Below are 13,391 nucleotides of genomic sequence, written 5' to 3' on the forward strand. Positions count from 1 at the left end.
TGGGCTGTAATGATAGCATTGACAGCTGAGGTTTCTTCAGGCAGATTGCCCCCCTAGTTTCCCATCGTTCTCAGGGATGGCTCCCTATCATAGGGCCACCTATACATTATACCAGACAGAGAATCGGCTGCAAATCAATAGTTGCACCACATGATTAACACAAGCACAAATGGACATATAGGCTTCGTATAGGCTTCTGGTCCTTCCCCATACATTCCCAGAGCTGCAGTCAGGAATAGTGTGATAAGAACATCAGGTTCCACTGGTGATAATGCAGCATAGCATAGGCTGCAGCATTGTGTTCTGCCATTCTCATTCATGGAATATCTCTCATTAATACAATCTCCCCTCGGTAGTACCGCAGCACGACCATCTCCAGGATCACCACTGGAATTGACTGTGGGTGCTACAGTATATGGGTGTTCTGATGGCCTAACATCTGGAGAGCTATTTTGTAAAAAGATTCCAACAAACATCAGATGGCCACGTTCAGGAGGCACATGGTCTCAAATTAATCCATTTCTGTGCTCCTAGGCGAGGTGTCATGAGTCTTCTACTGGCTCTCTTTTCTTGTGCAATCTCTCTCTCTCTCACTCACTCAATTTCTCTCTCTCTCTCTCTCTCTCTCTCTCTCTCTCTTATGCCCATGCCTGCTAGAAGTCATTTTTCCTTCATTAAATTGGTTTTGTTTAGTTGAAACCACTGTGTATTAGTTTATAAGTGGCAAGTATCTCTCTTCATTAGCAGGTTGAACAGCAACAGCTACAGTTGGAAGTAAGTGCTTCATGTGACTCCATATGTGAGGAAAGGCATATCTGTGTGAATGATATGTCATCGAACTTGGCTGTCTCCTAGCAACAATGAATCAAAAACTTCACAAGTTATGATAGAAGGTATTTTTCAATGCGACCAAACATATCTTATTTCCACACAAGGCCAATTACAGATAAAGTCACAACTCCTGTGTCAGTAAAACTGGAAATAATGTGTGCGTGCGTGCGTGTGTGTGTGTCTTGGGGGACAATAAACATCAAGTGATCATTTGTTAGTCAGTTCTCAAAAGATCTCTATGATCGTTAAATATAAAAATAAATGAATAAATAAAATCCAACTTAATCCGAAGGTACAGCATGTCAGAAGGGAAACATCAGTAGTTTTGTTTGAAATTGTCAATTGCCAGATAGTTGTTGAAAAATTTCTGTGAAATTTCATTGAAGTGATGATTGCGCATACCAGGCTGTCATACACAACTCTGAACCAGTCAGTCATTCTAGAGCAAATCTGACTTTTTATTCAACCTTTTTTGTAAAATACTTCGAAACATTTACTGAGGTCCAACAATAATTACAGACCAATTACAGTCCATAAAGCAGTATTTCCTCAAAGCACAAGTCCATTTAACTTGAATGACCCTATAGGCTTCTGATGTCTGACACTTTGAGAAAAACATGCACTGAGATAAAATATCTTATCATCATTTCAGGCCTTCTCTAATCCTCTGACAGTGCTGCATTGATACATTTCTCTAACAACTGTCGAGCCACATGCCCCTTAAGTCCCAGAGACATGAGAACTATGCAGATGAGTCATAATCCCACCCTGAGAATTCATTTAAATCCTCGACAGGTAGCCATATGTACTGTGTGCTGCAGATTCAAATTAGTGCTCAAAGTGGGATTACGATTGAGTTGATATGCAAACCGCACACTGGGAACAGATGGGAATACCAATATTTGCTGATGTATTGTCAAGTCACAGCAGGGTGCAGTGTGGCAGAAATAGCGTTACATTTAACACCTGAATAAACATGAAGAAGCTGACTTTGAAGGAGAGTTTGTCAACTATGGTTTTTGCTGATAGAAGTTTCATGGAAATGGTGCCACTTTAAAGTGAGTTCACGTATGGAGAACTTCCTTGTCTATGCGCAGGCATTGTTGTCAGCTTGCATGTAGCATTTCTATAAATGAGCAAAACAAATTGGGCAGTTAATCATATTGACATTTGTTCTGTCGATATTAATGCATTGCATGCCATGCAAATTAGAACCTGTTGTCTTGTCACGCAACAGTGAGACAGTTTCTGGCACAGTTTCACTGAAAGCAATAAAGACTTCATGAAACTGGCCATATACATATTGTGACTGGGGCCACCCATGGAGTTTTAGAAGCCCTCAGGATGTAAAGAAAGTCATGGAGTCTAATATCAACTGATTCATGGGAAGACATTAGGTACGCATTTCCTCCACAGAACCTTTGATTCACAATGTTTTTAGATATGTGTGTTATGAAAAGGTGATCTCAGGACGATCACAAACATTACTCAATTGATTGTGATTCCTTTTTGTATGTGACCCATAGGCTATTTAATATAAGTTATTAGCCCCAGGTAGCCTATGCTGTATATCATTCATGTACAGTATACAACATATTGTACATATTTACAGTGTCAAGACGATAGTATTTCCATTCGACCATAGTGAATTCATAAAAAAGCAGGTTTCTCTTCCATAATATCCAAATTGAGAATTGGTAAGCATGACTGGTGAAGTAGGCACATTTTACAATCAACTCCAATAGTTTGCCTGGCATGTTACTTTTTCCCATTTGTATTTCCCATGTGCAATGCTAATTTGAAATGTATTTCTGAAGTGTAATCAATGTTCCATGGTACATGGCAGACTTCTTTTATTCCTCTCTGGCCAATCAGACAGAGAGATACAGCAGAGTACCCGAGCGCTTCAAACAAGGAAGAACCTGCTTCATCAAAGAGCTCCAAACACCTCGTGTACTTGTGAGGGAAACACCGGAGTAATTAGGCGCTCCAGAGTGGAGGTGCTGCTCGCTGGGGTTAATTAGTAGGCGGAGGCGAGGAGGAGCTAATTGGAGCTGTGGCTGAAGTGCCTCCCAAGTAGTTTTAGCGATAGTTGTCCCAACTAAATTTATTCCTAGGATAGCTTTGCTGTGTAGATCTAGTTCATCTTCTTCCAGTGTGAAGCAATTGGCGAAACTGTGCTTTCAAAATAACTCCCTCAACACTGCTTATAGATTGAAAACTGATGGCACAATCTTGCATGCCACATACTTGTTTGAAAAACAAGGGATGTTATCCAACCACTTAACCAACCATTTCATTCAGATGATAATTTTCTATTTGATGAAGTCGTGAAATCAGTAATCTTTTGAGTCTCATTTCCTCACGCTGTTTCTGACCGTTTACATCAACCCCAGTAGCCTACACAGTACATCATTGGGCCTGTTGCTTTAAATGGAAGTCCTCCCCATGGCCATGACTAAGCTCCCTGTGGATGATGTCATGTGAGGACGGTGACATGTTGTGTTGTGTGAAGCCCAGTGCTGAAAAGATGATTAAACATGCTGTTGTAGTGTCACTGTTATGGATTGGCCCCCGTGTTGTCCAGGCACACCCACTGCAGTGCGAGCAATTTTTTGGACAAATTGAAGCACACCTCATCAATCAGAAGTAGACTTGGTTTGAATGACAAGCATACCAAGCAAAGATCTAAAAAGAAAAGATAGTCATTACACCTGGTGAGACGCATTGGGTGACATGATAACACTTTTTGATTTGGATTGAGAGTGCAAAATTACATTTGCAAATTGTTTAAAAAGAGTGAAGTAACATGATTGTGATGTGCACACGTCAGTAGATGATATGAAGATTGAACAGTGTTGAAGATTGAACTGTCTGAAGAAAAAAAAAAGGTCAACTTGTCACTGATGACAGCCCCTTCTCCACACACACACACACACCCTTCCAGGCTGTTAGAGCAGGTAGTCATGTTAAACTCCATCTCAAGAGGCCCCTGGTGGATCACTCAGACGCTCTTCAGCCTCTTCAGTCGGCTTCCTACAGAGTTCATCACTTCATTCCTATCTCACGCACGACCACCGATTTGCATATTGTGGTGATCCTTCAGAACTACTTCAAATATTCAGACTGTTACAGGAGTACGACACCTAAGTGGTATCATGACAAAATTGCAGCTGTAACAATCTCATGGCTTATGATGAGAATTATTCCTTAAACGCGGAGAGGGTTTAAACCTTTGGTTGAGGTTTCACCTCCTTGTGTATAACAATCAATACATTTCTCCGTGCATAACCACCTACGCATGACTCACAGCACAGACAATGGCAACCGGTAAGATCTCAGGTTCACAGGATATGATATGCATCTAGGATTATACATCTTCATGATGACCAGAGTTACATATTAGATGCACCACATACTGTAGCAGTGCATGGTATCAACTCTTACGAGGCTTCAAGTCTTGCTGTTTTAAGCACATTTTATTTATTATTTATTATTTATTTGCAAGGTATTCCGAAAACAATACAGTATTACAGATCTTGTGGCGGTCACCGGCAAGGTATCCAACTTAACCATTACACTTGCATCAGAAGTGAAGATAAGCCAAGCTGGATGCAGCTATCCATGATGATCATCAGGTGAGAAAGACAGGCTGTGAGATTTATGTTTAGACAGAAACCATCTGAAGAGAAAATGCAAAAGAGGCTTTTTGGCTCACTTTTTATTCTGCGTTTAGATGAGCATTGTTCTGCGTGCATATGGTGACCCAAATGTGTGTGAAATCTGATGTAGTGTGCACGCCAGGTGGCTAGGCATTATAGGCCTAGTGTGAGCCAACACTATGAGAGTCAGTGCGTTTTTACCCTTTAGATTTGTAGGATTTCTGCACTTTTCTGTGTTCACGAGAACACCACACTCATTTAAATGAAATGCACATCTGATAAGATATTTGGTCATTTTCACCTGTGAGTGTTGTCATGTGAACAGGCCATTAGATACTGTACCTGTCCTTGCCAAGACACACTGAATGGGCATCCTTAGGATGTGAACCAATTAATAGTTTTCCCAGAAATCCCCAAGCTCAGATAATGTAGAGAGGACAATGTCACGGTTGACTGTGTCACAGGCTGCAGATAAGCAAAATGGAAAATGAAAACGGATGGAAAATTAGGATTGATGACTGAGCTGGGAGCATTTTCAGTAGGATGACCATACTGCTCGGGGTTTAATAGGTTGTTTTAAGATAGGAAATCAGAAGCTTGCTTGAACCCCAGGAACCAAAAGCTTCAATTTTGTTATCAGTATTATGTAATAAAAAAAGTGAAATAAGTGGGGGGAAAAAAGCGGAAAGAAAAAAAAAAGCTCTGACAAAACCCATGACTCCATTAGTGCTAGTTGTGGCCATAATGAATGTCAAGTGTCAGTCATCCATGTCATGTGTGTTGCACATTCACTTCTGTTCCGTTTAATTCTAGGGTCTGATACAACATTTATTAAGTTGATTGGGATAAATCACACATCAAGATCAACTCATACTCAACTCAACTCATGTCTCAACACACAAGCATTTGACATTCAGTAGAGGCACGGCTCTGGATTTCTTCCTAGTGATACTGACTCTAAATGGTAAGAAAATACCCTACGCGTGTGAAAGCCTTTAGTGCTCTGATAGAAATGGACATCTCTGCATGTCATCATCGTATGTGCGCCAGCAGGGGAGGTGCTGCTTTGATCCAGCTTGCATCTTTCCTGGAAAAGAGCACAATGGGGGAGGCTTTATTTTCCCTCTCCCAGTGCTCCTGTGTCTGGTAGCGTGACAGGTGCACTATCTCCCAGCCCTCTCTGATCTTACCACATTACAAAAGGCAAAAAAAAAGAGAGAAAAGAATTCAATATTTGCTTCAAACAATCGTGCATACATTTACACAGTCCTCTATACTGCTACAGAAATGAGAGATGGCAATCCATCAATAAAGCACAGGTTCATCTTTTTTTTATAGTTTGGAGACTTCTAGAGGTCAGAGTGTTTAGAGATGAAAAGATCTGATGGAGAGAATGGCCTGTGATTAGTGCTGATGAGTGGTAAGTGGGGTCTGTAATGGAAGGTCAAAGGTCATTATGGATGACTTTTCCTGCACTTATTTGAACTCCCATCTTCCCAAGAGAAAAAAAAAACACTTTAAATGGCCAGGGCATTTATGTGCATCAGTTCAACTGCACACATACTAAGTGCTTCCAGTGCATTCAATCAAAACAATCACAAATGTCACACAAGGGTTTCATATTGTATCTGATCTGTCTTTGAATCAATCACCCCACATATGTAGCCCATATGTTTTCACTTAAAGCTGCATCCTTGACAGATTCATAGCTACTCACTCTGATAAGCTGTGTGTCATTTCAATGTCCATTTTTTTGAAAAGCTTAGAGCACTAATAATAATGTCCAAAAAGCAAGGCCCTAAACAGTGATAGAAGATGCTGAAAGCAGACATCCATCAATCGGATTTGTCAGCTTGACTTCAATGTGACTCCCATCACATACTGTAGCAACTTTATCAATAACGTGACGGGTTGAAGAGTGTGGGATGGCAGTTGGAGATGTCTAAACATCTTATTCCTTATTTCTCCCTTCCTACAGCCCATTCTCCCATAAATCCATAAAAGGCCTCACATCTTCCATTAAGCACAAAGCTCTCTACAGTAAGGATCCATTACTTCTCCCTCACCCTGTTGTCCATCTGGAGGAGCATCTTCACAAGTACACCCACGTGCAAATCAAGTGAAACAAGAAGCCCCTGAATTACAATGGAAGCCCATTTCATATGGGTCTTCATATTTCATTTTTTATTTACAGGGTTGAATCAACATATCGCTTTTCTGGCAGGGAGGTTAGGATTATTTGTTTGTCTGTAAGTAATATTACAGAAAACCCTGAATCTGATTCTGAATGACTTGCTGGATCCATTATCACTTACATATTGGGGCACATTTAGCATATTTAGGTCTATTCACATAGGACCATGAAGAAGTGACAGGAAGTCAGTGGGGGAGAGAAGAAGAGGAGAGAGAGAGACAGAGAGATGGAGAGAGAGAGATAGATGGGATTGGGAGTGATGTGGGAAATGACTGCAGGTTGGAGTGGAATCCACAGGTCCCCGTTGGCACTAGGACCCAAAAGGAGAACTCACTTACACCACATTACTCTCCATTAGTACTTCATTCAATTCATTCACACGGGTTACATCAGCAACATATGTTTGTTTGTTATACATGTTATAAACCTCATACTACACAGCACCCAATTCACAAATCACAGCCAGACTGTGATAAAGAGTGTTTTATTTTGCAGTATTAAAAAATAAAATATTACATATAGCAGACTTCATATAGGCAAATAGAAACCAAAGTTGTTGAAGTAGCACGTCATGTACACTTGTGCGTAATCGTCTCTCCCCTTTAAGCAAGGCTACAGGGCCAGTCCCATGAAACGTCCCTTTGTGAATCTACAATGCCATTATAAAAACCTTACAAAAGTTGCATATGAATCATCACAGACACAAGGAACTCTGCCTAAATCCTTCAGTCCTCCACTTTGTTTTTTTTCCAACGTAAGGGCTCTTTTGGGTGTTTGTTATCTCACAAGTGCAGTAGTGTCAGTAGAAAATGAAAGAAAAGGTGAACTAAACTGCTTATTAGCAAATAATTAACGACGACGACGACGACTATGTCACCTCACACAATACTCTCCCACTCTGGAGTCAAACAGCTAGACTTCCGAGGCGCTACACTGCTCCTGGTCCACACGGACATAAAGCATTGAGACTCTCTTCAAACGTGGTGTGGCGTGTTGGTGAGCTCATACTGATACAGAACGTGAAGCTGCGCACAGCAAAAGCAAGCGGTGCTCACAAAAATGCCACCCAAATGATAAGTGCGATAAGAAGCGATTTAGGTGACATACATTAATAATCTGTTCTACTACGGTACTAATTCACAAGGCAATTCCGAATAACGCCTGTCATCTTTTCCTCATCTACTGTATGGTGACGTCTTCCTGGCAGTCTGCCTTTTGATCTTCTAGAGAAGTCCGTCACTACTAGACTCTGTGGTGGAGGCAGCACCCCCTTGCTACTACTCACAACTCCAGTGTGACATGGGCAAAAAGCTCTACTCAAAGCCAGTGATGTGCAAGGCATAGTACTGTGATGATAAGAGTGTCAGGTGGACAGGCAGAGAGCTTGGACTCTTTAACATTGGTGAGGTTTCTGCTTTGGTGTACACAGTGAGTTACACTGTCACGACGCTTCGGGAGGTATTATTACAAAAAGCAAAGAAAAAAAAGTGATAAGGTATGACATGCCACAAACCCATTATACTTCAATACCTTTCTGTTATTGTGAGACACCTAAACATAAATATTTGCTATGTGTTTTGTTTAGTTAGAAACACATTCATAGTACTGCAGTAGTAGTTGAAAAGCACTTATGAGGAATCTGATACTTCAATCTTTATTGCTCCTTCATTGAGAACCAGCTAAGTCTGCCCCTAGTGGTGTACTTCATTTGGCAAATGACAAACAAACAGAAAACACACAGCTCATAGCATAGGACATAGCATACAGCACGTAGCATACTGTAGATCACTCTAACCCTGATGCATTATGAATTTTTTTTTTCTAATATTTCAGATCCAGGAGAAGGTTTTTAAGGAATATTCTGAAGAGATGTGTTTTTACACAGATTAAACACTTGCCCATAATGCAGATGATTATCTTATGTGTTTGGAAGTTTGTGACAAATGTTCAATCCAAATCAATCCAAAATCATTACACACTCGCTCAAGAGTGACACTGCCTGGTTAAGTCATGCTGTTTTACCAACACAATTTAAAGCCTTCATGTCCCGTAAATCATCTTTTGTACTGGAGATACTCTCACCTGGACACAGATGAGCTTTAAACACAAGTCCTTTTATAGACTGCTCCTGTGGCAAGGGGCTTAATCATACTATTGAGGCGGTCACACACGGCCGGCGATACGATAGTCAAACGTGATGGTGGAATTCAGTTTAATCTGCTGTCTTTCCACACACGACTGGCGACGTGATCACACATTGGTTCAGTGGGGATACACTGACCAGACAGCTGTTTTTTATTATGATGGATCCAAATGGCCCTGAACAATAGAAAGGGACCGATTAGAGTGATGCGACGGCGACCCACCCGCTGCTCCACTCGCCGTGTGTTGTTCCACTCAACACCACTTCAATAGATCCTATTCACTTTGCCGGTCGCCTTCCATAAATGGCCGTTGCCGTTGTGTGTAGGCCTTTCATTTAACACAATGGGGTGCTAGATTAATGTTCTATTATGCTTGGAAACATTCCAAATTTGGGAATCTAACACAGTGGGACTTCAATACAGGGGAAAATACAGTCCAGTGTTAAGAACTTTTTTTTGCAGGAATAGTCACAGAATAGTTAGAATAATATAGTCTTTTGCGGGAGTGTTTGATGCAGTAATCAGCAAATAAACACAACATAATTGGAGAAAGGCAGCTGTTCAGGTACATATGAAACCCTCTAATTCAACAAGTTAGAGATGAATCAGTTAACAATGACATCCAGCACACTACGTTTAAAAAATGTTATGAGCATTTACCAAGTGTCTATAACTTTAAGCATTATATAATCAGATAATTGTACATCAATGTAAACTTTTAATCATTTATATGTTTATATATTAATTGATCTGTTCTGGAATTAATTTTTTCTGCAAAGATCGTTTTGTGCAAAAACAGTTATTTTTGACATCTTGCACAATGTAGACCAAATAAAAATAACTGGTGCTCTCAACCTTGTTAAAAGTGCAACAATATAATCTCTATTGTTAAATCTTTAAAAGAAAAGCTAGCAGCGGTTATATTGTATAGTCACAGATGGTCCCTCTCTTTGCAATAGTTAAATAGACCTTCAAACAGATGTTTACAAATAAACATGTGTTTACAAAGTAAGTGAAAAAACAAACATCAGTTTTTTTTTGGTACCACACAAAATCATACCAATATATTGTTATTTCAGTTATTCACTTTCGATTCCCACAGCATGAGCGTATTCTCAGGACATGAAGCTAATGGGTCGAAATTCACAAGTTTAGTAAAGAGCTCCAGTGTGGTTCAGTGTAAGTGTTTGGGTGAACAGGAACGTGTGCTTCCACTACTGGCCCTCCAGCTCCTTGGTCTTCGTATCTGTTACAGAGGCACTTGTCATAACTGTAATGGTATTAAACAAGAAAACGTTAAAAACACTGGGTAGCACTAGCACCCGACGTGCTTGCTCTCGTATGCGAATCCCCTTCCTCTCTCTTTGCAGCGTTGCATACTCCCTCCTCCACCAAGGGCACAGCAGTCCGCGTGTCCATCGTGTGCCCTTTTGTGTGCACTATTGCTCTGAGCGGGTCAAAGGTCAGGGGTCGGCGTCCGCCTCAGAAGCTGGACTCGGGGACCGTCCTCTTCCTGCCCAGGGAGGTGCTGCTGTAGCGGCTGCGCTGCAGCGTGCCGCACGAGCTCTTGTCGGCGGCGGCGGGGCTCCGCGAGGAGGACGGTGGCGGCGGCGCGGCCGAGAGCCCGTTGCGGTGCAGGGAGGCGGTGCGGCGCAGGGCCGGGTCGGCCTTGCTCGGGATGTGGCACGAGCTCTGCGAGCGCTTGATGTCCGGCACGCTGCCGCGCGCCGCCGCCACCTTCCCGTTGGCCAGCTCGTCGCCGTGCCGACCCCGGGCGGTGCCGCCGCCGCTGGGGCCCCCGTTGGACAGCGAGAGCTTGGACAGGCTCCTGCTGCTGGCCTCGCCGGCCCTCCCCCAGTCGCTGTCCCGCGAGCGCCGCATGGAGTCCTTCTTGAGGAAGCCGCCCTTGAGGAAGGACAGCAGGCCGTCGTGCGTCCTGGACTCCTCCCCCCTCCTGCCCGCCTTGTCCGGCTCCGGCGCGCCCGGCTCCTCGGCCCCCGCGGCCCCCTTGCCCCTGTGCTGGCCGGCGTCCGAGCTGGCGCGCGCGCCGGGGCTGGGCTGGGCGCCCGTGCTGGAGCCGCTCCTGGACGCCGCGTCGTGGCTCCTCCCCGGCTCCTGCTTGGCCTTGCGGGTGCTCCTCCGTCCGAGGGTCCCGTCCTCTCCTCCTCCTCCTCCTCCTCCTCCTCCTCCTCCCCGCTGCTGCTGCTGCGGCTTGGTGGGCCTCTCGCTGCTGCTGCGCCTCAGGCTGCCCGTCTTGTCGGTGCCCAGCCTCTGCTGCCCGTCGGGGGCCTTGCCGCCGTGGTGGTGGTGGTGGTCCGCCTGCTCGTCGGGGGTCCGGCCCACGCAGCTGAGGCTGGAGGAGCTGGAGGCGGACGGGGGCAGCTGCTGGCCGTGGGGGCCGTCCCTGCCGGACGGGCTGCCCACCAGCGTGACGATGGGGTCCTTGGTGCAGCGCGGCCGCCGGCCCGACTCCAGGTACTCCACCAGCTCGGCGGGGGCGGCGGTGGGGGCGGCCGGCTCGGGGGGTGCGGCCGGGTCCGGTTTGCGGCGGCTCTTGGAGCCGAAGGACCAGCGCAGCGGCAGCACCTTGCTCAGGGTGTCCCGCGCCTTGGTGGGCGTCCGCATGCTCACGCTGCGGCCCTGGAGGCCCCGCACGAACGGCCTCGTCTCAAAACCACCTGCACGGGACGCAGAGGAGCAGATCAACACCACACACCACACACTACACACCACACACTACACACCACACACCACACACTACACACCACACACCACACACTACACACCACACAACACACAGCTGGACTCAAAACCACCTGCACGGGACGCAGAGGAGCACAGGATGACCACACACCACACACCACGCCACACAACACACAGCGCTTACATCAATCCCCAATCACAACATCTGAAGGGGGCAAAACAGTGTAATTTGGGCACCAGAACACATTCATTCAACTTCTCAGATGCACTCAGCACAAGGCACACAATGCAATTCAGAATGCATCAGCGCTTTGATGTTGGTGTTCTGATAGTAATACAGGAAGGATGCCCACACTGTAATCTTCCTGCTCTGAGTGCAGATAACTGGAAAAGTGCCAAGCAAATTAAAGGGCCCTCTCTCCCCCCTCCCTCCCACCTCCCTCCCTCTCCCTCCTTCTCCCTCTCCCTCCCTCCTTCTCTCTCTCTCTCAAGAACAGAAAAGAGTGCTGACGTACCTCTCTCGGGTTTGGGGGGCTCGTCTTGGAAGACGGGTGACTCAGGCGAGTCGGGGATGGATGACGGACAGGTGGTGGAGCTGCGGGACACGACGCTGCCGCGCTTGCTGTCCCCGGCCAGCCGGATGAGCCAGTGGTCAGACATGGAGGAGCTGGTCGAGCCTGGGACACACAGGGGGGTCATTGGAGTTAAGATCTACCTTCATGTGTAGTTATGCAGGATCTAACTTCATGTGTAGTACTTCATTTGTATAAAAGGGGCAGTATAGTGCAAAACAATGAACAATTCCTATGTTTTTAAAGGAATAGTTCGGAATTTTGGACATAGGACCTCATTTCCAACTTAGTCGGGGTGTTAATAGGTCGGTGAAGACCATTTTCAGTGAATTTCTGCCCTTCCTTGAGTTGCAGCGTTCATCTCGTGCTAACCTGGTGCCGAGATAACGCAAGTCAACGGTAACATCCAGCCTGCCACTGAAAACACTCCACAGAACACCCGAAACAAATACATTATAACATCAGACTATCGATGCACATGCCTGTGTTGATAGAACAATGTTAGAAATAAAACTAACCTTGCATCGCATTGCAATAGCCTACTTTGTTCCCTGTATGGCAGTGGCGGATTGATATTGAGAAACTAGTCCCTCAAAATGTAATAAATCATTGAGTTGCAAGGTTAGTTTTATTTCTAAAATTATTCTATCAACACGGACATGTATATCGATAGTCTGACGTTTTAAATGACTTGTCTCAGGTGTGCTGTGGAGTGAGTAAGACGGTTTTGGGAAGTTTTGGATGTTACTGTTGAAATGCGTTAGCTCAGAACCAGCGTTAGCAAAGGGGAACGCTGCAACTGAAGGAAGGGGTTAAACGCGATAAAAATGGTCTCCACCGACCTATATCACCTCGGTAAAGTTGGAAATGAGGTCCTATGTCCAAAATTCCGAACTATTCCTTTAACTTGTGCTAGTCTTTTACAAAAGAGAGATAGTTGGCCCATTGCAAAGATACAGTGAGATAACCCTTTGAGCAGTATGAACCCTGAGTATCCTACCCTTTGAGCAGTATGAACCCTGAGTATCCTACCCTTTGAGCAGTATGAACCCTGAGTATCCTACCCTTTGAGCAGTATGAACCCCGAGTATCCTACCCTTTGAGCAGTATTAACCCCCCGAGTATCCTACCCTTTGAGCAGTATTAACCCCCCGAGTATCCTACCCTTTGAGCAGTAGCGTTGGAACACAGAACATTGCATTATGGCTCATATGACAAGGTATTGCTTCAAAGTTGGGGACCCAACTGATCATGTTGTTTGCACATCCTGATTATCAAATCAACT

At 44.7% G+C, this 13,391-nt stretch overlaps 1 protein-coding gene across 1 annotated transcript in view; it reads right to left on the minus strand.

The window, feature by feature from the left end:
• Positions 1-7,161: 7,161 nt before the first annotated feature.
• The window catches only part of usp43a (ubiquitin specific peptidase 43a), an 89,807-nt gene continuing 83,577 nt past the window's right edge, over positions 7,162-13,391 (minus strand). The window contains exons 14-15 of the mRNA XM_062547852.1: positions 12,050-12,211; positions 7,162-11,509 (exon numbers count right to left, since the gene is read on the minus strand). Of these exons, the coding sequence (XP_062403836.1) occupies positions 10,314-11,509; positions 12,050-12,211 (1,358 nt within the window). The 3' untranslated portion in view covers positions 7,162-10,313. The remainder of the gene's footprint in view (positions 11,510-12,049; positions 12,212-13,391) is intronic.

This window comes from Sardina pilchardus, chromosome 1 (assembly GCF_963854185.1).
Source record: "Sardina pilchardus chromosome 1, fSarPil1.1, whole genome shotgun sequence".
Lineage (NCBI taxonomy): Eukaryota > Metazoa > Chordata > Actinopteri > Clupeiformes > Clupeidae > Sardina > Sardina pilchardus.